The 22,644-nt window shown below is 40.0% G+C and overlaps 1 protein-coding gene across 5 annotated transcripts in view; it reads right to left on the minus strand.

Moving 5' to 3' along the window:
• Nucleotides 1-5,413: 5,413 nt before the first annotated feature.
• Nucleotides 5,414-22,644, minus strand: part of LPP (LIM domain containing preferred translocation partner in lipoma) — a 654,872-nt gene continuing 637,641 nt past the window's right edge. For all 5 annotated transcript variants that reach the window (XM_036109786.2, XM_078068088.1, XM_036109787.2 and 2 more), the window contains one exon: nt 5,414-20,579. In XM_036109786.2, coding sequence (XP_035965679.1) covers nt 20,451-20,579 — 129 coding nt within the window. In that variant the 3' untranslated portion in view covers nt 5,414-20,450. The remainder of the gene's footprint in view (nt 20,580-22,644) is intronic.

The following is a 22,644-nucleotide window of genomic DNA, read 5'->3' on the forward strand; positions in this document are numbered from 1 at the left end:
GCGGGTATGTTGAGGGGAGGAGTGGAGTAGAGAAGTCTGAAAAGGTAACCTACAGTCTTCAGGGTCATGCCAAGTTTATGTTGTATCCTGGGGCAATGAGGAGATCGTCAAGATTAGGATCAGGGGAGCAGTGTAGTCCCATTTGTGGCTTGGAAATAAGCTGGCCACAGTGGAGGATGGTTTAGAGGTCGGGTGAAGTGGTAGGTTCAGAAACACTGAGACAGGGAGAAAAGCATGGACTCTGAAATGATTTCCTAAAGGAATGAAAACCTGGACTATGGCAGGGTGGACAAAGTGAGGGAGATGGCTTTCAGGAGATGGGACAGGAATGGGGAGCCATTAGATGAGTAAATGAGAGGGAGGTTTGGGGGACCAAATTGAGGTTTGGGTTCTGCATGACTCAAAGGACATGGCAGACTTTGTTGACATGACTGTAGTGTGTTGTTTCTTCCTTCTTCCTATTTATCCAACTCATGCCCTTAATAAGAGAGTTGAGAGGGAGGCCCTCTCACCTGAATTTGGGAATCTTGTTTGGGGTACTTCATGCAGAATTCTCTACCATTGCTACTTTTACATCATCATAGGAAAGTAGTGAGTGTTACTTATTTCCTGAGTATAACAGCCAAGGCAGAAAGAGGTGAAATGCTTTGCTTTGGACATAAATCGAAGGTGAAGTTGAAAGAAGACCAGTTTAATTCCACTGGAGAAAAATTCATTTAGGATCTGTGATGTGCCAGGTTATGCTAGATATTTTGGGAGCACCTAAATTAGTAAGACTTTTCCCTTCTCAGAAGAAAAACAACAATCCATAATTGGGTATGCAGACATGGATACAACTGAGGGAGGGTGGTATACTAGTTTGCACTGTAAAGGGAACTTGGAAGAGGGACTAGTCAGTTTTAATAAAGAAAGTAGTGGAGACTTGATGGAAGAAGACTTTGTAGGAGATGTCAGGGGCAGGGAGGTATGGGAAGAGAAGTATCCTGTAATTGCATGACCCACACTGAGAGCTTTGCTCTAGTTTCCATTTTCCATTCATCCTCATCTACATTTAATTAAAGGAGTGGATTCTAGGATTTTGTATAAGAAGTGCTGAGAGGAGACTTCCCTTAGCCCCTTTCCAAAGGTAGCCTTAATCTCAGATGCACTGGTCACTAAGGATGTTTTAAGCACTTGACTCTGTACTAGAGTAGAAAGTGGAGTTACCAGGGAGCACTTCTTCCCTTCCTTTCTCTTTCAATGATTATATTATAAACTATAAGATGCACATACAGCACATATAGTAACGTATCATAACGAGTGCCTATGAACCCATAACCCAACTAAAGAAATCTAGTATTAATAACACCACTGAAGTTCCCTTATGTCTTTCACCAATCACATCTTCCTCCTTTTATCTTGTTCCCCAGTATGTATATAAGAATATGTATATATAGATCTTAGACAGCATAATTAGTTTTGCTCATTTTTATTTTTTCAATAAATTATATGAATATATTTATCCTTTAAAACTGTTTTTTCCTTCTAATATTATGTTTCTGAGCACTGACCATATCAAGTTACTCAGCCTAGAGTACATTCATTAATGTTCAGTTATACATTATTCCATTGCAGGAATATACTATTATTTACTGATCAATTATCCTCAGATGGACATCTGTGTTATCTTTAGCTTTTGCCATTAATAAACCATACAGCTCTTTATATCTTTGTTCTCTGGGGTACATGGGCAAGAGTGGAGTTGTTGGTCATAGGATTTGCACATCTTCATCTTTATTAGATAATGCTAAATTGCTTTCCTTTTTTTAAAAAAATATTTTATTTATTTGAGAGAGGCAGAGAGAGAGAGTATGGGCGGGGTGGGGGGGAGGGCAGGAACAGAGGGAGAGGGAGCGGCAGACTTCCCCACTGAGCAGGGAGCCTGATGCGGGGCTCAATCCCAGTACCCTGAGATCATGACCTGAGCCGAAGGCAGATGCTTAACCAACTGAGCCAACCAGGGGCCCACTAAATTGCTTTCCAAAGTGATTTTAACAACTTTTACTCCCACCAGTATTGCATATAAATAACCATTACTCCACATTATCTCCAATACTTGACATTATCAGACTTTTAGATTTTTGCTGATCTGGTTGATATAAAATGGTAACTCACATTGGTTTTAATTTGCATTTCTCTAATGACTAACTTAAATGTTCTTTCACATGTCAGTTAGCCATGTGTGTTTCCCCTTCCATGAAATATCTGTTCTTGTGCCCATTTTTCTATTGAATTTTCTTTTTCTTAGGAATTCTTTGTAGATTCTGGATAGTAACCCTTTGTTTCATGTCTGGCAAGTAGCTTTTCTCAGCTTGAATCTATTATGAATCTTTTGATTAACTACGTTTCTTAACTTTAGTGGGGTCTAAATTATCAGTTCTTTTCTTTATAGTTTTAATGTTTATTTTGTTCAAGAAATCCTTTGTAACCTAAAAGTCATAAAGATTTTCTAATAGGTCTTAAAGTTTTGTCTACATGAGGTAGGCATGGGATGTTATTTTTTTTCCACACGAAAAAACAATTATCTTAGCATCTACCCTTTCCACAGTGATTTGCAGTATCATCCATGTCATATATTAAGTAACCATAAGTGGATGGTTTTGTTTTAGGATTCTCAACTGTGGTCCATTTGTATATCTGTTTTTTCACACAAATAGTACACTGCCTTAATGACCACAGCTTTATGTAAGGTTTTATCTGGTAAACAAAATTATCCTTGTTCTTCAAAAAAGTCTTCGGTATTTTAGCATTTGCTTTTCCGGGTAAATTTTATAATCAGCTTGTCAAAGTCAATAGAAAAATTTGGCGGGATTTAGATTAGAATTCCATTAAATCTATGGATCAATTTAAGGAGAATTTATATTTTTATGATATTTCCCTATCTTTGAATATGGTCTATCTTTCCACTTCTTTAGATCTACTTTAATGTCTTTCAAAATTTTATGATTTTCTTCATTAAGGTCTTCTACATTTAAAAAAAGATATTCTTAGGTACTTTACAGTTTTTGTTACTATTTTATATGGTTTATTCAAAATACATTATCAAACTTTTTGTGGTTGTTGCATAGAAATAAAATGCATTTTTTGTATATTAACATTATAGCTAGCAAACTTGTTATTGAATGCCATTTATTTGCCTATTTTGGGTTTCCAATTTCCTATTGTTATATCATCTATGATTGATGATGGTTTGGTTTCTCACATTCCAGTTTTATAAATTTCATTCATGTTTCTAATATAACTGTACTGACTAGAGTCCTCAGTATAAAATTGAATGGAAGTGGTGATAGTAGATATCTTTCTCTTGTTTATGATTCAAAATAACCACTTCTAATGTCTCACTATTTGAGGTAATTTTTGCATAGGTAGTCTTTACTCAGTTAAGGAAGTTCCTATTCCTAGTTTGTAAGGGTTTTTTTTTTTTTTTAATTGTTTTTATTTTAGTACATCCTTTTTCTGCATCTATTGGAATACAATCATAAGACTTTTCTATTTTGTTCTATGCAAGTGGCAAATAATACTATAATTATAAATTATATTCTAATGTTCAACTGTCCTCATATTCCTAGGATACACCTAACTTACTGGAGGTTAAACTATATGGCTGCCATTTTCTTTGCTAATCATCCCTTGTTACATCACTGATATTCCATCTTGGTTTATTTTCTTTTAGAATTAGGGTCTATGGACATTGAGCCCACTCCATTTTTATTTACTTCTAATGTCTTTATTTTTTCATAGAAATGGAAATTATAGATAGAACACTTGTCCCACTTTCTTCCACATTATTAAAGTCATCAGTATTGATAGCACTGGACTCAAGATCCAGCCTTGACATTAAATTATTTTGTGACCTTGGGTAAATCCCTTCATGTCTCTGGGACTTGGTATTCCCTCACAAGATCAGAGTAAAAGCACTCTAAGGGACCTTCATGCTCTCACAGTCTGTGAATAGGACAAACGAATGTACGTGTTGCTAGTGTTAGAATACAGAGAGCAGAAGAGGGTCAAAGAACAGAAAGTGAGTAATAGGAGAAAAACAGGGAAAGGGAAGAGAAGATTACATGTTATATGCCCTTTTTGTTTACAGCTTTCTGGGATGAAATTATGAATGCCCTGAATCCCAGTGATTTGTCTATTATTTGCTTATTCAAAAACATCTTGTGTCTGGCACCTTTAAAAATGGTGGCCTCTTGGGGCGCCTGCGTGGCTCAGTTGGTAGAGCGTCCAACTGTTGGTTTCTGCTCAGGTCATGATCTCTCAGGGTCTTGCGATCAAGCCCTGCAGCAAGCTTTGTACTCTGTGGGGAGTCTGCTTGAGAGGGAGTCTCTCTCTCTCTGCCCCTCCCCTCCTGTGACCCCCCCCAAGACCACCCTATGTTCTCTAAATAAATAAATAAATAAATAAATAAATAAATAAATCTTTTTAAAAAAACGGTAGCCTCCTGCATGCAGGTTTCTTGACTCTGTGTCCTCAGATCCCTCAGCATCGGTAGGCTGACACGTGATGCTGGAGAGATGAAATACAAGGCCGAAGTGGGAAAGAGAGGGATACTCTTTTCTGAATTTTATGGAGGACTTTCATGTACCCTTTAGTTCTAGTCACTCTTAAGGTAGTGGACAAGCCAGTGGACTGGGTGTCAGGGGTACTGAGTTCTTCTGTAGACCTGTTACTTTAAAAAAATGAAAAAAAAAAGTTTTTAGTGAATGGTCACGGTGGGTTATTAACTTTATGCCTTGCACTCTTGTCTGTAAAATGAAGGCAAAAATAATTCCAGATCAGAGAGCTGTTAAAAATGATACAATGAACAGTGAAAGTTTTCAAAATGCTAAATTACTCTCTCAAGTGTCTGAGTCTTTCTTTCCTTTCCCCATATGTATCTGCATCTATCAGCTCTAGTAGACTATAGAAGTCTTGAAAGCAGGAACTGCCCGATGTATAGCCATATCCCTCAAGGTGCCTAGTACAGAGCAGATTCTCAATGTTCGAGAAGTACACACAGTACAGATGAAGAAGTGTGAAAAAGTCAGCCAGTGTTGGTGGTAAGTGGAGACCTCCCACCCCCACATCTAGAGACCCATTTGGGGGTTGGATCCAGCTTTAAAGGCCAAAAATCCTTTACTTGTAAGGTTAAGACACAGAGTGGTCAAGTAATTTTAGAACACATCCAACCTTAAGGTCTTCTGTGCTGTTAGTGGAGGAGAGTGGGTGCCTTCATACTCTGTTGGCATCATATTTGCTCTGAGAGGCATTCCCTTCTCAGAAGACCATCTGGAAAGCAAATGATATAAAAAAATGAATCACAGTAAAAGGGGTCAGAATAAAGGAAACCAGGATTATCCAACTCAAAAAGAATTCCACACAAAGACAAGTATATGTAATAAGAAGTTTATTGGATTTCTAAATATAATAAAGGAGTTGCAGTTCTTTTACAGAAAAAAGGGAATATCATTTTCATATTTATTCTTATAGAGCATTGGAAAAACATAATTGAGAGAAGAAACAGATAGAAGGTAAATAGAAATGTTTTAATATAATTGGATAATACATAAATACAAAGAAAATACCCAAATCACTTGCTTATAACAGGTTTTATTCTCTTATTTTCATAAGGAATCATGTGGGTTATTTTGGATAAGTCAGTGATGGTTCATGATGTAGTGGAGAAATGTGATTTTCTAAGAATAAAATAAGAAAGAGAAACCTATATTTTAGGAATATAATGGCTCTGTCAGTACCACACATGTGAAAAAAGGCATGTTCCCTATATGTGTTCGTGTGGCTTTCCCTAAAGCAGGGAATGTTATTCTGACTAGCAGCTGATCGTGGTGGGGCTATCCTTCTTGTACTCAGTGGGACGTTCTTGCTCTTAGTGGAGAGAAAACCTGGCCTCTCCCTGTCTCCCCCTTCTCCTTTCTCTGTCCACTTGTAAGTACCACTTAACATTTACACAAAACTCCCTCTCATAGTCATGGTCATCAGGTTGAAACCTGGAGCAGAGCCCTGTTGTCTCTTTCCCCATCCATCTTGTTCCCAAGGAGAAAACCCCCCATATCCCAATACTGCTTCTGACACCACACAGAGATTCTTCAACTCTTATCTAGCACTGACATCTGATTCTCTAAAAAATAGAAAATGACTAGTGTTGAAATTGGATAAGGTAAAAACAGAAAACGAACGTCAACAGGAAGAGTAGACATTTTTAGTGAAGAGTATCACTCTTTCTCCAAGGAGCCAACTGGTCTCATAAAACGATGACAGCTAAAGCAGGGTGGTCCACACTCGAGATTATGCAACAGTAATCTGTTCCAGCCTCATCCCTGGTGCATGTAGGGGGGCTCCTTATATGGAAGGCAGAATGGTGGCTGACTGCAGTGCCATGGAAACCATCTCCTATAGCTCGTCCCTCTTTACTTCCTTTTGGTGAAAGTGGGTGGGGCAGGAGATAACTTTGTGACCAAGACGACGTCAAGAGCTTCCTTGGAGAGAGGCTAACTGGAGGCATCTCTCTTTCCCAAAGGAGAGGCGTATTCAAATGCACATGGAGCCAAATGACTTAGAAGGAAAGAGAGCGACTTGGCAAGTGTAATTTGCCAGCTGGTTGAGTCAGACGACACATTGAGAAAGATCTTTTTTGGAAGCACGTCCTCCCTTCAACCCTTTTCCTAAAATCATGCACGGCCTATCTCGTCCTATTTCCCCGGACCCTCTGTTATGCCACACCTGGAGAACAGTCCCTCGTTCCAGGCTGTGCGGCTGTTCCATCAGCAGCGGCTATGCTTGCAATGCCCAGGACAGAACTATGGAAACAAAAGCCACTCAGTAACATACGCTACTATTTTTAGGAGTCAAAGTAAAGATGCTCTGAGGATCTGGCAAGGACATTGGGCCCCCTGAGCCTCCAATCCTCCTGGCCAAGACTTTTCTTTCATTTTCACTGATGTTAGCCTGAGAGATAAAAGGAGAAAAAAAAAATGTGCTGACATTCTAAACCCCCCAATGCTCAGTTTATAAAACACACATCTGACACATATCCTAATACAGATCCTGGCTCTATTAATTCTCTCGAACAATGTTTCCTTCTGACTGAATATTCCAATTCCATACAGCATCTAGGCCCCTGAAGCGGAGTACAGGAAGCCTCAGCGGTATGCCTTCATCCAGTCGGATATAAATATAAAGTGGCTGTATCAGCAAGGAATGCTCAGGGAATGTGTTTGCAGCCTGTTTCACGGTGCCACTCGAGAGGGGATATTGGAAATGAGTGACTTTCTTCCATTTGGCAAGCGTTCCTTATCTTAGCACCTACTCCTTTAGATGGTATGTTTTTGAAGGCTGCACAGTATGACTCTGGGTACCGTGTGTACATACATATGTAGGAATAACGTTTATGTTTCTCAGAATAGGCACTTTTTGAAGGCAGTAAATCTAAAAGTAAAGTTAATAGAGCCTATATTTAGTGCTCATCTTCTCACTTTGCTGATGTGTATGCTGAACAGAAGATCACAGATTTGAGTCAGTCTCGCAAAGAGGCCGGAGTCGGCAAATGGCTATATTCAGAGCTGGGGAAGTCTTGCCAACTCAACTGTAGCTGTTAAAAAGGCAGACTTGGAGAAGGTGCAATCGTTTTTCTCAAAGGTGACGGCACAGAAGGAGAAAAGCCTGTGACAGAGCCACGAAATAAAAGCTCGTGTGTGCAGCTCAGAGAAATTACTATCCTCGGGCTCCACATCTCCATGTCACGTCTCCTTCATGGCACAGATTTGCTGCTCAGAAAGTTCTTTCCCTTCCTTTTTTTTTGGTGCGTCTCATAATTACACATATTCCCAGGAGAGAAAGAGCCCCAAATCTGCTAAACTAATGATAAACGTGGAGTTTAAAAGACAAAACAAAACAAAAACAAAGTAGTTCACTGCGCAGATAGCCTGGAAGAAGTTAATGCTACATCCAGCTGTGAAAATGCTGCATCTCAGTTTAAATTTTCACTTAAGGCACATTCAATCACAGGATAATTTTATTCATGCTAAAGGATCAGACAATCAAGTGTCATCTTTAATTCTGTTTGCTCTTTGATAGGTTTCCTGAAAAAGAACAAGGACAGAATTCAGATTTTTAGGGGGGAGATAGATTCTGACTTTGTTTACTAAGGAAAGAATTCTTGGATCACTTGCTTATCAGCTTTCCCAAGAGAATAAACGGGGAGTAAAAGGAAGAACGTCATTTAAACGTGATTTTGCAACTACTTCACTATACATACTGGTGACAAGATTTAGTTTCCAGGGTCCTAAATCTCTTTCATCAAGGATGCGTCTCATTTCTGACATTTCAGTGGAGTGAGGAGGCTGGCACGGTGTCTACCAGTTTCAATTTGCTACCGAGTAAGAGAGGTCTAAGGCACTTTGGCTCTTTCTGGCAATTTCTCCCTGATACATTGATGTGCTTGGCATATCAACTAAAAACGAAGCAGAAGGGTTAGTAAAATGCAAACACTGCCTAAATATCAACTTGCCTTTTACTATTTGAAATTAAAATCAGGCCATTTCTATTGTTGGCATGTAACTGATAAAAATCCCGTTTCCTCTGAAGTCTGAATTTGAAGGAATGAAACACGTTGGCAGATACATCATAACCTGGCTATGCTCTTCTCCTACTTCTGGCTTATGGTTCCTAAGTGATCATCAGCTATCACCCACAGAGAAAACGAGACGAGAAGGTATTGGAATTTCCCCCCCCCCCTTTATAATTAAGTCTCCCAAGAAAGAAAAGAAAGGAGACATGGATCCAAGAAAAACTAGCTTCTCCCCTTTTTACATTTTCTAAAGCAGTTCAGAAATGGTGTTAAATAATTTGGTGAGGAAAGACATCCAGACTTAATATTTACTCCCTCATTATAGAGTAAATGGAGTCGGGAGAGGAAGTGTGATTCCTCTTGGCACGGAGCGAGCAGGCACCTTCCAACGTGGTAACACGATGCATCGATAAGAATGGCCCAGGAAGAGGCTTTACTCTTTTCCCCACAGATAGAAATGTAAAGAGAGAATCAGGCAGGAGAGAGAAATACTTTCGTTTCCACCCCCACCTCAAATTGCTTTGGCATATTTTAGGAGATAAATGGATCCATACAAAATTTAAAGAGCTTTTTCTTTTCCTTTTTGGCAGCCACAAAAATGGGTCAGGTCTAGGAATTATTAATTTCCTGGCCTGAAACACAAGTGTTTTAAAATAAGGTTTCTTTTTTGAAGGATCGGCTTTCTTGGAAGACGTCTGTATGTGCATATGCGTGAGAGTGTGTGCACGCACGTGCATGGGTGTGTGTTTGAAAGACAACGCAATTGTGTTTTCCCTACATATGGAGGACTGTATCATGTAGAATGGAAGAAGGAAAAGTTTTATTCATAATTTTCTTTACATTATGTAAAGGGAGATCAGGGTTGGTGACGCCCTTTCTTTTTTTAAGGGGCTGCTTCTCCATCTTCACTGCCTCACTGTCCTTTTCTTCCCGCTAACGAGATGTCACAGGCTCCAACCCAGGGAGTCTCTACCCGGGCGTACTCACCCATAAAATTCTGGAGAGTTCTCAAAATTCTTCTTCTTCTAGTCACCCACTCCTGGGTGGGGGTACTCTGTCTATCCTACAAGAACCGCTCTCCACGGCTTCAGCCAGAGCATTTCTCAAGCCTCACAGGAAGACGAGGCACCTTTCCAGGCTCTGAATGTTGCCATTTCTGCCAAGGGTACTAGCCCGCTGGCCCCACTGGCACGTCCTGTGTGTGCCAGGTGTGAAATGTGGAAAGGGGTGAGTGGCCATCTGTGACTTCACTTGGCCCTCATGAATCCCAGGGAATAAGCAGAGAGATGGTGAGAGCGGCGTGATGGATGGTAGACTCTAGGGAGGGAAAAGCCTAAAAAGCTTATTAGATGAGATCATTTTACAGGTTTCCTACAGGAGATTTAACTCAGATGAAGAGAGAATATCTTTGCAATCAGTTCACAGATTTTAACTGGAAGCCAAACAACTATAATGAGAAATGGGAGGAAATGAAAGCCCAAGAGCACGCGTCAAAAGGCACATCTTCCTGAGAGATGCGGCTCAAGAGAAGGAATGGTGAGTTGTGGGACTGCCGTGTAGGGCAGCTTCTAGAATATACACAGAGGCTTCCAAGTAAGCATCCTGGGAACAACACAGCACCAAATAAGCTTCCACCAATCACAAAACCATACCGGCCTGGGCAGCCCTGTCTCTCCAACGGCAAACACCAAATGTGGAGCCGCGTTCAGTCCTGCAGCCTCTGTTCCCAGACGTTTCAAGGTCATGGGTGGGTGGGGTGGTTGGGAAACGCCTGGTGCAGTGACAGACACCGTGGGCCTCAACAGCTGTGAACCGAGAGGAAGAATCCTAGGCATTGTTTACCTACAGAGCAGTCTCCGTCTCCGGTGGGCATAAATCGTAGCCCAAGGGAGAGAGATCTGTCTTAAGGACCCAGTCACCTCTGCCCTCCACTGCCTTCGAAATGACATGATCTTGGGTGACAGTCTGCACCTCACCGTTCCAGAGCTTTCCCCTTCACGCCAAGTGAACCAACCGTCTCTGGGGAGATTTGCGGGCAGCGTGCTGCAGCGCCACAGCTGTTTGTTCTCGGGGGTGGCCTTCCCCCACGGCCATCATCACAGGGCTGATCAGACAGAACGCCCGGGAGTTTCCCACAAGACAGCACGGATGATGTGCGCAGGCGCTAAGCGATCGCACGCACCGCTGTGCACACGTGGCTTTGCCACCTGAGGTCTGTAACGGGCTAGGAGAATCGCCCTGGATGCCTTTGCACGGGGGGCACGTTAGTCTGGGCAAAGCGTACATTGTGCTCGGAGGTATTCTGTGCCCTGCGAGTGGCCGCTGGAGAGAGCACTGGACTTGCACGGCCTGGCTGTGTCCCCAGATCTGCCACTTACCAGCTGCATCGCTTCTGGCAAGTCACTGAACGATTCCCAGCCTCGGCTCTCTCTCCTAGGATAGGGCTATTAATAACCTTCCTCCCAGGGCTGTTTCATGTGTGAAAGCGGTTTGTAAGCTCACTCGGGAATTATTATTTTAGAGCTCAGAAAGCCACCCCCAGGTCCTGCCCAGGAGACTGGTGACAGGTTCTGCCAGTAGGGCCCTCTAATTCAAACCTGGGGAGGAAGAGGATGACAGTCCACGGTAACCCAGCGCACCGCTGAAAGAATGTATACATTTCTACCTAAGACTGGAACATCCTATTACCCTGTCCCCCCAAGAATGATTTCCTCTGGCAAAGAACAACTAGACAGAAGTAAAGAGTTTCAACAGAACCGCTATCTTTTGTGTTTGACTTCTTCCTTTTTAGAAGTGGAGATCATGCACGGACATTTTTTCAACCTTTTAGGGTCATTATTAGCAGGCCAGGCAACTGGAGGGTACTGTTCATGGGTTGGGCACTGGGGGAGGGCATAGAGCTATGTATGTATCAACTGTCAGAACAATTTATCTTTTGAGTAAGAAAATAAAAACAACAAAAAAAAGTCGTCAACTCTAAAACCTGACCCTCAGAAAATCCTATTTTTTAAAGATGTTTAAAGGTTTTTAAATCTTCAGCTAAAAATCACAATTTTTTTTTTTAAAGTAATGTGTTGCCAAAATGAAAACAAATATATTTGGAAGGAAAATGAAGGGAGGAATAACATTTTATTATGTACTAAGGATTTGTGCGGCACTCAGGAGAGCATAATCCCCAAACCTGGTTCTGCTTCAGAGTCAGGGGGAGCTTGGAACAAAGTCTGATGGAGGAAATGGAAGACCCAAGAAGTCATGAGCTTGTTGATGTAGGTGATGCTTACGCAGAGTCTGGGTTATCACTTAGCAGTGAATCAGTAAGGGAATTTTAACACCAAGTGGAATAGATGATAGCAGGATCCTTTCCAATTGTTGGCCTAACATAATAGGAAAATAAGGATGTCTTGCTTCTTCTCTTGCAGGGGTTCAGAAGACACGTGTGTTTGCTCCAAGAGTAGAGTATCTGTGTTATAAAGCTTCTTGTTCATACTGTATGTGCTGGATTATATTTTGGCAGCTCATTCTATCTTCCAATTATAAAGAGACAAGATAGGAAATAGCAGTTGAATTAGCCCTCCACTATGCCTTTTACCTTCCCATTGACCCTGAATATCTGGAAATTTTTTCTCCTGTTAAGGAAATTCCAGAATCTGTAATATTTAAAGTAGAGGATCTTTTCTGAAGATAGTTTGTGCTTTTCTATTGTTTCTAGTGCCTTAAATATTCTTCCTTCAACTTCCACATCAAGTCAATGAATCAGTTCAACATTTCTTACCAAATTTCACTCCTCCATGGAGCCCGACCAATGCCACTGGGAGGTAGTACCCTTCTCATTGCCATATTCCTGAGTACCCACTGAACCTGTTTCATCTTATTGCAGCTGGACTGAATCAAAGTTACTTAGGGGCTGATTCTCTCACAGTAATTATTAAATTAAGATGAGTAAGGGATAAAGTGGTTAGAAAGACAAAAGTAAAGAGAAATACAGACTCCTAAGGATAGTTCCTAACTGAACACGTAGGGAAGCTGCTCACTTGGTCTAAAGGGCAACATCTCTAGGTACAAATATTTGAGCACAGGAAAATGGAAGTGAATGTCAAAACCAATCAGCAAGTAAATATTTATGTCGAACCCCTATAAAGTATTCAGAACTCTTTTTGCATATTCAGCATGGGAACATGGACAAAAACTGTGCTATTACTGAGAAGACAGAGACAAAGGGAGAGGGTTACAGAGACTTTCTGAACATTAACCAAGAAGTGGGACTCTCACAGATGGCATACAGGTTAGCTTGCTTCTCGTTTTCAGAATGACTTCGAAATATCAAAAATCAAAAATAGTACAGGACACAATGTAAAAGGTCTGTTTTGTACACATGGAAGATCTAGCCTCATCTGCCTTCCACTTTCCTGGGTCTGAGTCCTTGGTGGAAATTTCCATGTTGACTATCAGTTTCTTTTGGGTGACTTCAATGCCATTTACTTTCAACCCCCAAAGAAAGTGTTTTCACCTAGCCTGACCCAAGGTGATTACTAAGTTTCATCGAGTAGAGTGAAATAAAATTAGAAGCTATTTGTCCAAGTGTTCAAAGGAGAAGCAGAAGGGTGACTGGATTTGACATAATGTCAATAAATGGGAGACTCAGACATTAGACTTGTTTTGCGAAGCCCTGGAGACAAATTAATATGCAGCACGAGGAAGAACTTTTGTAGAAAAGAGCTGCCCTAATAGTAGCATGGACTGCTATGAACAGTACTACATACTGGCCAGGTCTAAGATATGGGATGGTGACTTGCTAGCAACATAACAGAGGAGATTCAGGTCCTTAAAGAGCCCATGAGTCTATGTTTGTTTAGGAACACCACCGATGGATGTCTGGGGTCAGCTAGAACTCTCTACACTAGTGTAGAACACAAGATAACATAGTGAGACCTGTCTCATTCTTGGTAAACCATTCTACTTCTGGGGTTGAGAAGTGAACTAGAAGCTACATTCAGTGCCAAGTTGACTGAATCCATTATGTGGGTTGTTTAATAAGGCTGCTTTTGGGTCAATGAGTTAAATGCCTATCAGAGTTAGATGAATAAGGTTTTCTCTTGTCCCTAAATGGATGAGTAGCTTGGAAAAATTTAAAAAGGCATATTGTAAGGAAAGATTAATGCAAGTATCTTGAATTATTACAAAGGAATTAGCTGTAGGTTTTCTCCTCTCTCTAGTATATATAACTTTTTGCTTGTAGAATATTAATTTTTGTTTATAACAAAGGCTGGAAATAGAGATATGTATTAGCGTGGTTAGAGACTGTGGATAAATTAAGTAACAATCAGAAATAAAGAGCAAAGCTTTTAGTATTTTTTTGTGTGTGTGTGATTTCAAGGGGGGAAATGTTCATGAATTTAATAAAAATGCATCTTCCACTTTCCACAAAAGAAGCCACATGCATGTTGGATAACCAAAATGGTGTCTACAACTTCTTGCACAAGGGGCAGGAAAGTAAAATAGAGAAAGGGATAAGTGTCCTAAATTTAAAGGAAAATAAGCCATTTTATATTTCCTTTTTTTAAAGTTAGTAAGTTAAGTTAGTTTCCTGTGTTTGCAACTAAAAAAGAGAAAACTAGTAAAAATCAGTTATAGTTTGGCTGTTTAGGCATGACATTATAGATAGTGGATGATTGGATTTCAACAAGAGAACAACAGACCTAAACTCCTATTTACTGTCATCATCAGGTAAGTACTGGAAAGGGAGAAAACACTGCATGTGTGAAAACAGAAACTTCTAACCATCAGAGATGCTTAGGGTACAGTATGGTGTGCCCAAGAATATGTCAGAATATGTATCACCATCTCTTAGGCTGAGAATGAGCTATGCCCCTCTCTTGGAGGGGGTGAAAGGACATGCGTTATAAATTCCTGGAGTAGCTACGAACCCTGTCATGGGGCCTAGCAGCTACTCTCACTTCACTTTTTTCTGACAAGGGAAAAATACAGTCACTATATCTATAGTGATTTTTAAATACCTCATAAACCTGGAAATATGAATATTTTACTAGCTTAGTTGCTTAAACAACTACAGTTGCTGATGCCTAAAACCCCTCCGAAAGGTCTCGGAGTGACACTTTACAAGAACTCTCCTGCCATCATTTTAACTGTAGACTGTCTCTTTTCTTACATCTCTCCTTATTTTCCTGAATCCCACTCTTCTTGGAGACAGGTTAAAAAAACAAACAAACAAACAAAAGACAAAAAACCCCCACAAAACAACATGCCCACTGAGACTTGGCAAATTCACTTATGTATTGAATTAAATATGTATTAAGTATGTTTTACTTTCCTCACATGTGACCCTCTGAAAAGGGAAAATCAATGTCAATGTCAATCCTGTGAAAACTTATAGAAAGTGGAAGTGAGAGCAGAAACCAAAGGTGAAAATATATCCCTAGAAATAGAAGGTTTTTCCAAACAGATTTTAAAAAAATGGACACAGAGGGCATATTTTTATCAATTATTAGCCAGAGTTCAAAAAAATCTCAAAGCCGAATTTTAACAAAATGCTTTACTGAGAGACTCAGACTTGTTCTTCTCAGGTTGCTTTTTTGCTTTTTATAAACATACTACAGGCCTGTGAACTGTGCTCTAGAAAGAACTCTGGCGCTGACCTACCCCCTGTAAAATACTGTGATTCAACTATTAGGATTTAATATTATGCTCATAGGCAAAATGCTGATATGTGTAAAAATTCTGGAAGGATAATAGTTTTTCCTTGCCATGAGGAAAATTACCAAGTTTCATTAGGAATAAAATAATATGCCACACCACTTAAAAATATGATTGTTTTGTTGGCCAAAAGGTTTTTTTTTTTTTTTATAATTCTTGACCTAGTCCTAGAAAGATCATTTTGCATATAGCTGAGAAAAGTAGGGCAGTCATAAATGAATTTGCCAAGAACTCTATGATCTGAGTCCCTGATGAAAACTCATTAAAATAAAACTGAAAGACTCTATTATCTCATCTCGCTTTATGAATAAACACAATCTGGAAAATATGCCCTTTTAAAGGAAGGATTTATGGATGCCATGTATATTTGATGGTAGCCTTCTTCCCTTCATATGGTCACAATTCTGTAAAGATCAGAATGCACTGATATAATTTACTTATGAAAAGTCCAAGCACAATAATATTAATAGGTAGGATGAAAAGCAGGACAGAATGTAAGAAAGGAAGGCAGGAAGAAAAAAAGGAGGATGGAGAAAAAGAGGCGAAGAGGGAAAGAGGAAGAATTCTCACCAAACCATGGAGCTTTAATCAGATGATTTTTTAAAGGTTTGAAATAATACGTAATATGCTACCCAGACAATAGTCTCTTGAGAAGAGTTTCATTCTATGTCTCTGTCATGTAAATAACAACCTAAAATGCCCACGGTTGTACCATAATAATGACTCAGAACTCAACCTGTTCTGTCCACTATTAAATTAAGACAACAGACAAACCAAAAAGCTATGACAATTACTAAAAGTGGATATGCTGAACGGGTGGTAAAGGCTCAAATGGAAGTCTGACTTCATTATCTGACTAAAACCAGAGAAAGACCAAACATAATCACTAACAACATCTGAAACATCACTTCCTGGCATAAAAGTGTTTTCTTTAATTCAGGAATCCACAAGGTCCTTCCAAGAGACAAGGAGAAAAGAAACACTATTAGAGCACATTAAGATAAAGAGTTTACACTTCTCTGGATTTTGTTTTCCTTTTCGATGACTGTATTTTGGAAATCTGGGAGATGATTACTAACATTATGGACTCCCCAGTGGAGTATTCATAGTGGCGTAAAGACTCTTTTAAAATAAGGCACACATGTATGTTGCTCTCTGATTGTCTCCCACGAAAGTGCCCCGAGAGAGTGATCTCAAGAAAGGGACTTCAGGCACATTCTGCAGAGGTATATCTTTTTCAGCCTACTGGTTTCCTACAGATGGCGAAAGCAGGGTATGGAACATGCTGTCATATTTCATTCATAACACACATGTACTGTAGCTCGAGGCAACAGATGGACAATCACTTGTTTAAACTACAAATGTGAAATACTAAGGTAGCATGGCAATACTTCTAGAAATGTCTATGAGAAAAAGAAGCCTTTCCGAGCCAAGAGGAGTGGTGAGAGGCTGGGAGGTCACATCAGTGTTTCCTGATCTCCCTAGCAGCTGCCATAATTTCCCTGACACCCTTCAAAACTTGATGATGGAGGGATCAGGGGGCAGCCGACACAGATTTGACAAGAGAAGCCCGAACCATGTCAAATAGAAATAACACTGTTATTCCTGGCTGGTTCACATTAATAGGATTTTTACTAACTAGGAAAACTGTTGGAAGTTGTGTTCTCAGAGTCCTGTCTATATTCTATAAACCCTCTACTATAGTCCCGTTGTAAAAGTGCTCTCTTTCTTCCTCTGAACCCAAATAAAAACACTTGTTTAAATGTAGTTAGAGTTTTATATACTTTAAACATCACCATAAGCATCTTTGCAGAATCCTGCGTGATGAGGAAACAATGATAGTGTTGATAACTCGGCTGCATTAGTCAGCATACAGCCAATGAAGTAATTTTGATCAGAGAAGTTGCCCCTACAAAAATAATTTGTCAACGACAGGAAAAAGAACCCACATCTTTGAGCTGCAGAGATGTCCAGCATCTCAAAGCCTTGATGTCTTATGTTGGGACACATGACTTAGTTTTGAGTTTTTAATGCAATTTTGCTTGCAAACGAGACTCCACGTTGAGTCAGTGTGAGCTGGGATCCAGACAGTGAAGAAATTTGATTTTGAAATGGTGTGCAGAGCCCATGACATAGTGGGTTTTTTTTCCTTTTCCACATCTCTCATCAACACATAATTACCAAATATTTGTGTTCTTGACCATTTTTTAACAAACTTCCTCTTATAAACTCTGATTTTTCTATTATTTATGAATTTAAATAACAATCAAGACAATATACCAAAAGACAAAAGAATTATAATTGTTAAGGTAATATGATCTTTCTGTCTCTGTTATAGGCAAAATTTCATGTAACTAAAACAGTAAAGAGTGATTTGGCATTGTTTAAACCAAATGATTAATAGAAAAGACAAGAAAGCAATATAAATCATATACTTAAGAAATCCTGGAATAAAATATGTAGGATCCTTTCCTTATTATACCTTGTGAAAGAAAAGAAATCTAAATCTAAATATTTCTGCATATGTGTGTGTGCACATTCATTATTATAAAAGTATAATAAGTCTATATTAAAAAGAGATTTACTTTAAAACTCTTTGGTAAAGATACTCTGAGGTTATGTGATAAAAATGTACTATAAAGATTGAAAGCAAGCAGTATTCTGGCAAAGCCACACTGATGGGTCTGTGACAGCATTTTCTTATAACTCTCTCTCTCTTTAAAATGTTCTGGCTTGTAAACATTTTAGTTACACAAGGACTTAAATGTAACAAACAAGTAGAATGTTATTGCATTTTTATAGTATAAATATTTCATACATTTTCCTCTTTTGGCAAAATTCATAATAATATGACTGCACTTCAAGAGATAAAATCCATCTCTCAATAAATTGGGCTTTTGGCCTAAACACAATTTCCCCCAAGTATTTCATAGAAAACAAATTGCTGAAGCGATTCAAGCAAATTACATTATCTCTCCAATTGTCTAATAGTCAGTGCTCTTTGAGGTCATCAGCATGTCTGATCTTGAATGTGGAGGACAGAAATTCAGAGATACAGTCACTATTGTATCCTAAAATTCACATGCTGCCCAAAATGAATCCCATTGTATTTCACATTAAGAAAAATATAAGACCAATGGTAAGAGTAGCAAAGTAAGGAAAGACAAAGTTTTCCAAGAAAACTTTGAAAAGTCGCAACTTTGGCGGTCACTTTGGGTGACTGAGGCAAAAGAGCCACAAATTAACTTAGATGAGCTAATGACCATAGGCTTAAGAATTTCTTATTGAAATAAAAAAAAGAAAACTGAACCATTTTTACAATCATTCCTACTAAAGTAAAATAAATGTAATTGGAATTCCTGAGGCATGGGGTGTAATTCAAAACATGCACAAATAATTTCTCATTTCTTTTCTGAGTGTTAAAATTAAAAATTAAAATAAAAGACTAAAAATCAACGTTATCACTTTATAATCATGAAAAAAGTATTTGTGGACTCAGGGAAGGGTACGCAAGGGAATGTAACTATATTTGTTATATTTGATTTCTTAAACTGGGTGTTATGTATACAGGGATTCATTATATTATTATTTATATTTTGTGTATACTTAAAATACTTCATAATTTAAAAGTATATACTTGTGGAAGATTTGAAGAAATGTTTAAGAAATCTCAATCCAAAATACTCGATTAGTTTACAAAATGGCAACCTGCCGTGATGAAGATGGGCGTCTCTTTAAAAGAAACAAGTTAGAACCCAATAGAATGGTTCTGTAGTTGGCAAGCAAGCATTTCAATGCCCAGTAAGAGTTTGAATAAAGATTCCAGGCAGAGACTCTCCATATTTTTAGCTCAGAAAGGCAATTTTTTTTTTCAGCGATTGTCTTTGAAAGTGTGGTATAAATGTCACATTGATGATAAGAAAACATCTCCTGCGATATGCAATTTGAGCTGCGGAGGGATTATGGGAGTGATGAAACTGTGGTTTCACAATTTTTTCAAGCTTTCCTGTCTTTTTAAAGTAAATTAAACAAAACTCCACAATTTTCTGTGCTCTGATTTGCAGTTGTCAGGCAAAAAGGACCTGGGCCTGGGGGGGGGGGAAAAAAAAGGAAGAATAGGAACAGTTCTTTACAACTGTCTTCTCCGGAGAACTCGACTTTGGTAGTTGTGTTTGGATATTACTAAAAAAACAAAACAAAATAAAACCGTGGCAATATTTCCAAGATGAAAAGTGGGACAGTATTGGAAATGCTATGTTCCAGAGAAAACAAAGTTTGTCTGAATTATGATGTCTAGGTAGCATGGAAAGGGGAAACTTAAGATGGTATTGTGGGATAATAATAGGCTTTTCAAAATACCCCCAAAATGCTTTTTTCCCAGCATATTCCACCTGTAATTCCTTTAGGAAAAAAAAGCAAATTTTGGATCCCTCTCACCAATTACTATTTTCAAATGAGCCCTGACCACTGGTCACTAGAGATTTTGAATTTCCAATCAAATTTGGTTGCAAATTAAATTTGGACTTGTTTTAACCTATGTAATTTATAGCTTAAATTCTTTGTAGCCTAACATATACATGGTACACTTTTTTTTACCCCCAAGGGGCATGACCGGTTTAGAGCAACAGAAAGATGTACTTTTCAACACAGAAAAAGAATGGCTATCCTTTCTGATCACAGGCCACGTGGAACTGATAGGATAGACCCTTCAAGCCTAAAAGCACCTGTGAGTTGGCCGACTCACCCAGGAAAAACTGTGTGACAGCAAATACCACACTAAAAAAAGCCATTCAACCAGATGAAAAGTGAGACAAACATAGGGATTAAAAGTTACAGGAATGCAGAAGTGAATGGGATGGAGTATAATCCGTGCAAAAATGTGGAAGTCCTTGGGAACAAAGGCCCATCAAGGTCCTACATGATTAAATGTGAAATGTGTATTTGGTGAGAACTTAAAAAAAAAAACTCATCATCTATGTGCTTCTAAAGAAAGGTTAATATTAGATGAAGAACAGAGACCATCCCATGGCTTGATTGCCTTTCCTGTATTTTCCCATTTCTTTTCTTATCTTTTTCTTGTGTTTCCTTCTTTTCAGCGCCACCGACTAACCAGCTAAGCAGGCGACTGAATTTAAAGGTCGGTGCTGGCCTTGGCAGTGAGCACCCTGATGCGGGTGGAGTTGCAGGTCTTGCAGAGGATGTGTCCGTCCAGAGGGTAGCAACCTTGGTTATCTCCTTCGGACAGGAGACCACCACAATCCTGGAAAAAAGGAAAGGATGTAAGTGAAACTGGAAACTACGGATGTGAGGACTGCATTCCTTAGCTTTCTGTTTGAGGCCTCCATAATGTGGCCACTTACTACAGGGTAAAATGACCCCCTCAGGTTACTTCATAGGAGAAGAACCCAAGGCTCTGGGGCCCCAAGTAGTAGTTTTGTTCTCTCACCCAAGCAACAAAAACAGCAAGACCAAGAGACAACAAAACAAGAGGAGATCCCTAACCGCTCAGTCATCTTTACCCTTTATCACGAGTCTAAGGATCTCTCAAAAGGAAAACACAGGCACAGGGACAGAATTCCTTGGCCGTTTCTGGGCAGAAGCAGGGCTGTAGAGTGCCTCCTTCTAAGCAGAAGGGCCAGCCCTAGGCTGTGCATCCTGGCTCCAAGTGTAGTGGGAAAACAAAACCCTGAAGTATGTTGGGAGTACTGGTTTGTGGCACGTTCTGGAGGAGACAGTGTGGTGCAGAGGAATGTGTTGGATGGGGAGATGGCCCCTCCCGGGGCGCCCCTTAGCTCTGCCCCTGTGTCACTGAAAAGAGTTCCTGCCTGTCCTACCTCACCAAGCTGTTGGGAGGATCAAAGAGGAAACTGGATGTGACTGTACTTTGAAACAAATGCAGGCAGCTACAGAGCTGGAAAGGATCAAAGGAACGTACTACTGTCAAAAGCACCTCCGCAGCTCCATTTTTGGAAAGTGTCATGTAACCGCCAAATACTGGCCCTTACCTTTGGAGGAAATGGAAGTTTCTTTGAAAAGAAAAATACATGGGGCGCCTGGGTGGCTCAGTCGTTAAGCGTCTGCCTTCGGCTCAGGTCATGATCCCGGGGTCCTGGGATTGAGCCCCGCATCGGGCTCCCTGCTCGCGGGAAGCCTGCTTCTCCCTCTCCCTCTCCCCTTACTTGTGTTCCCTCTCTCACTGTCTCTCTCTCTGTCAAATAAATAAATCTTAAAAAAAAAAAAAAAATTAAAAAAAAAAAAAGAAAGAAAAGAAAAATACAGGACTTCATCTGGCGGTGTGTGGCCCTTGCTCACTTCAGCAGAAACTCGTCTAAAAGCCCACCAGTGCCGCATGCCCTGCTTCTGCTGTTGACTAAGACAGTAAGGAGGTCGCTGGGGCTCATGCCTGCATTTGACTAACAGTGAAGTGCAAGGCCAGAAAGGGTAGGGCCTCCAACACCACAGCCACCAACAGCAGCAGGAACCAGACTCCCCGGAGCTGGCTTTGTTTGCCAAAACGAGCAAGCAGCTATTCTGCCACTCTAGAGGCATTCGGGACACTGCGTGATGGCATTAAATGAACTCTTTTTATCGCGATAAAGAAAGAGGGAAATTTCAAAAACGCCATGGCTGTAAGCATTGAATGAGCTGACCTCTACGGTCACCTGGGCACCATGAAGAGCCTGGAGTCAACCACAGTGTTGGCACCACCAACGCCTTGACTCTGAGAACCCAAAGGGGCCACCCGGGGTGTCCAGCGCACCCTCCTGGTTTATAGAGATGGGGAGGTGAGGAGCAGAGGGGGAAGTGATTTCTCCAGTGTTCTGCAGCGTGCGTCTGAGGTACGACTAGAATGATGATCTGTCCTCTTCTAATTCAGTGCTCCTCCCACGCTATAGCATTGTTTTGTAAACAAAAAAACTTCACAGGACTTTAAAGCAAACCTAATTTGTACTGCTCTCATTTCATCTGGAAGGAGAAAAGGCACCTTTCACACAACTCTGGGCACAAAACCCAAAACCATTAAAAGTCAAAGCCTATTGGTATGCATAGCAAGTGTGTGAGCAATGTTGGGAAGCTTTTCCTCTTTAAGCCTCAGTTTCTCCATCTGTAAAATGACCTCGAAGGCATCTATTAGCTCTTTCACACTTATGATTCAGGTCAGTTTTAAGGCTGGCAGTGGTTGTTCCTCTGTAGTCATAAAATCTGGTGTAAAAGCTGGTAGTTTATTATCTTTTCTCATGTTAAGGACCCAGAGAGGGAGGCCACTTGGGCTCTAGGGCAAAACAAAGAACCCTACATCCACCAGGTGGTGGGTTTCAGCCAGA

Source organism: Halichoerus grypus, chromosome 1, assembly GCF_964656455.1.
Source record: "Halichoerus grypus chromosome 1, mHalGry1.hap1.1, whole genome shotgun sequence".
Taxonomy (NCBI): domain Eukaryota; kingdom Metazoa; phylum Chordata; class Mammalia; order Carnivora; family Phocidae; genus Halichoerus; species Halichoerus grypus.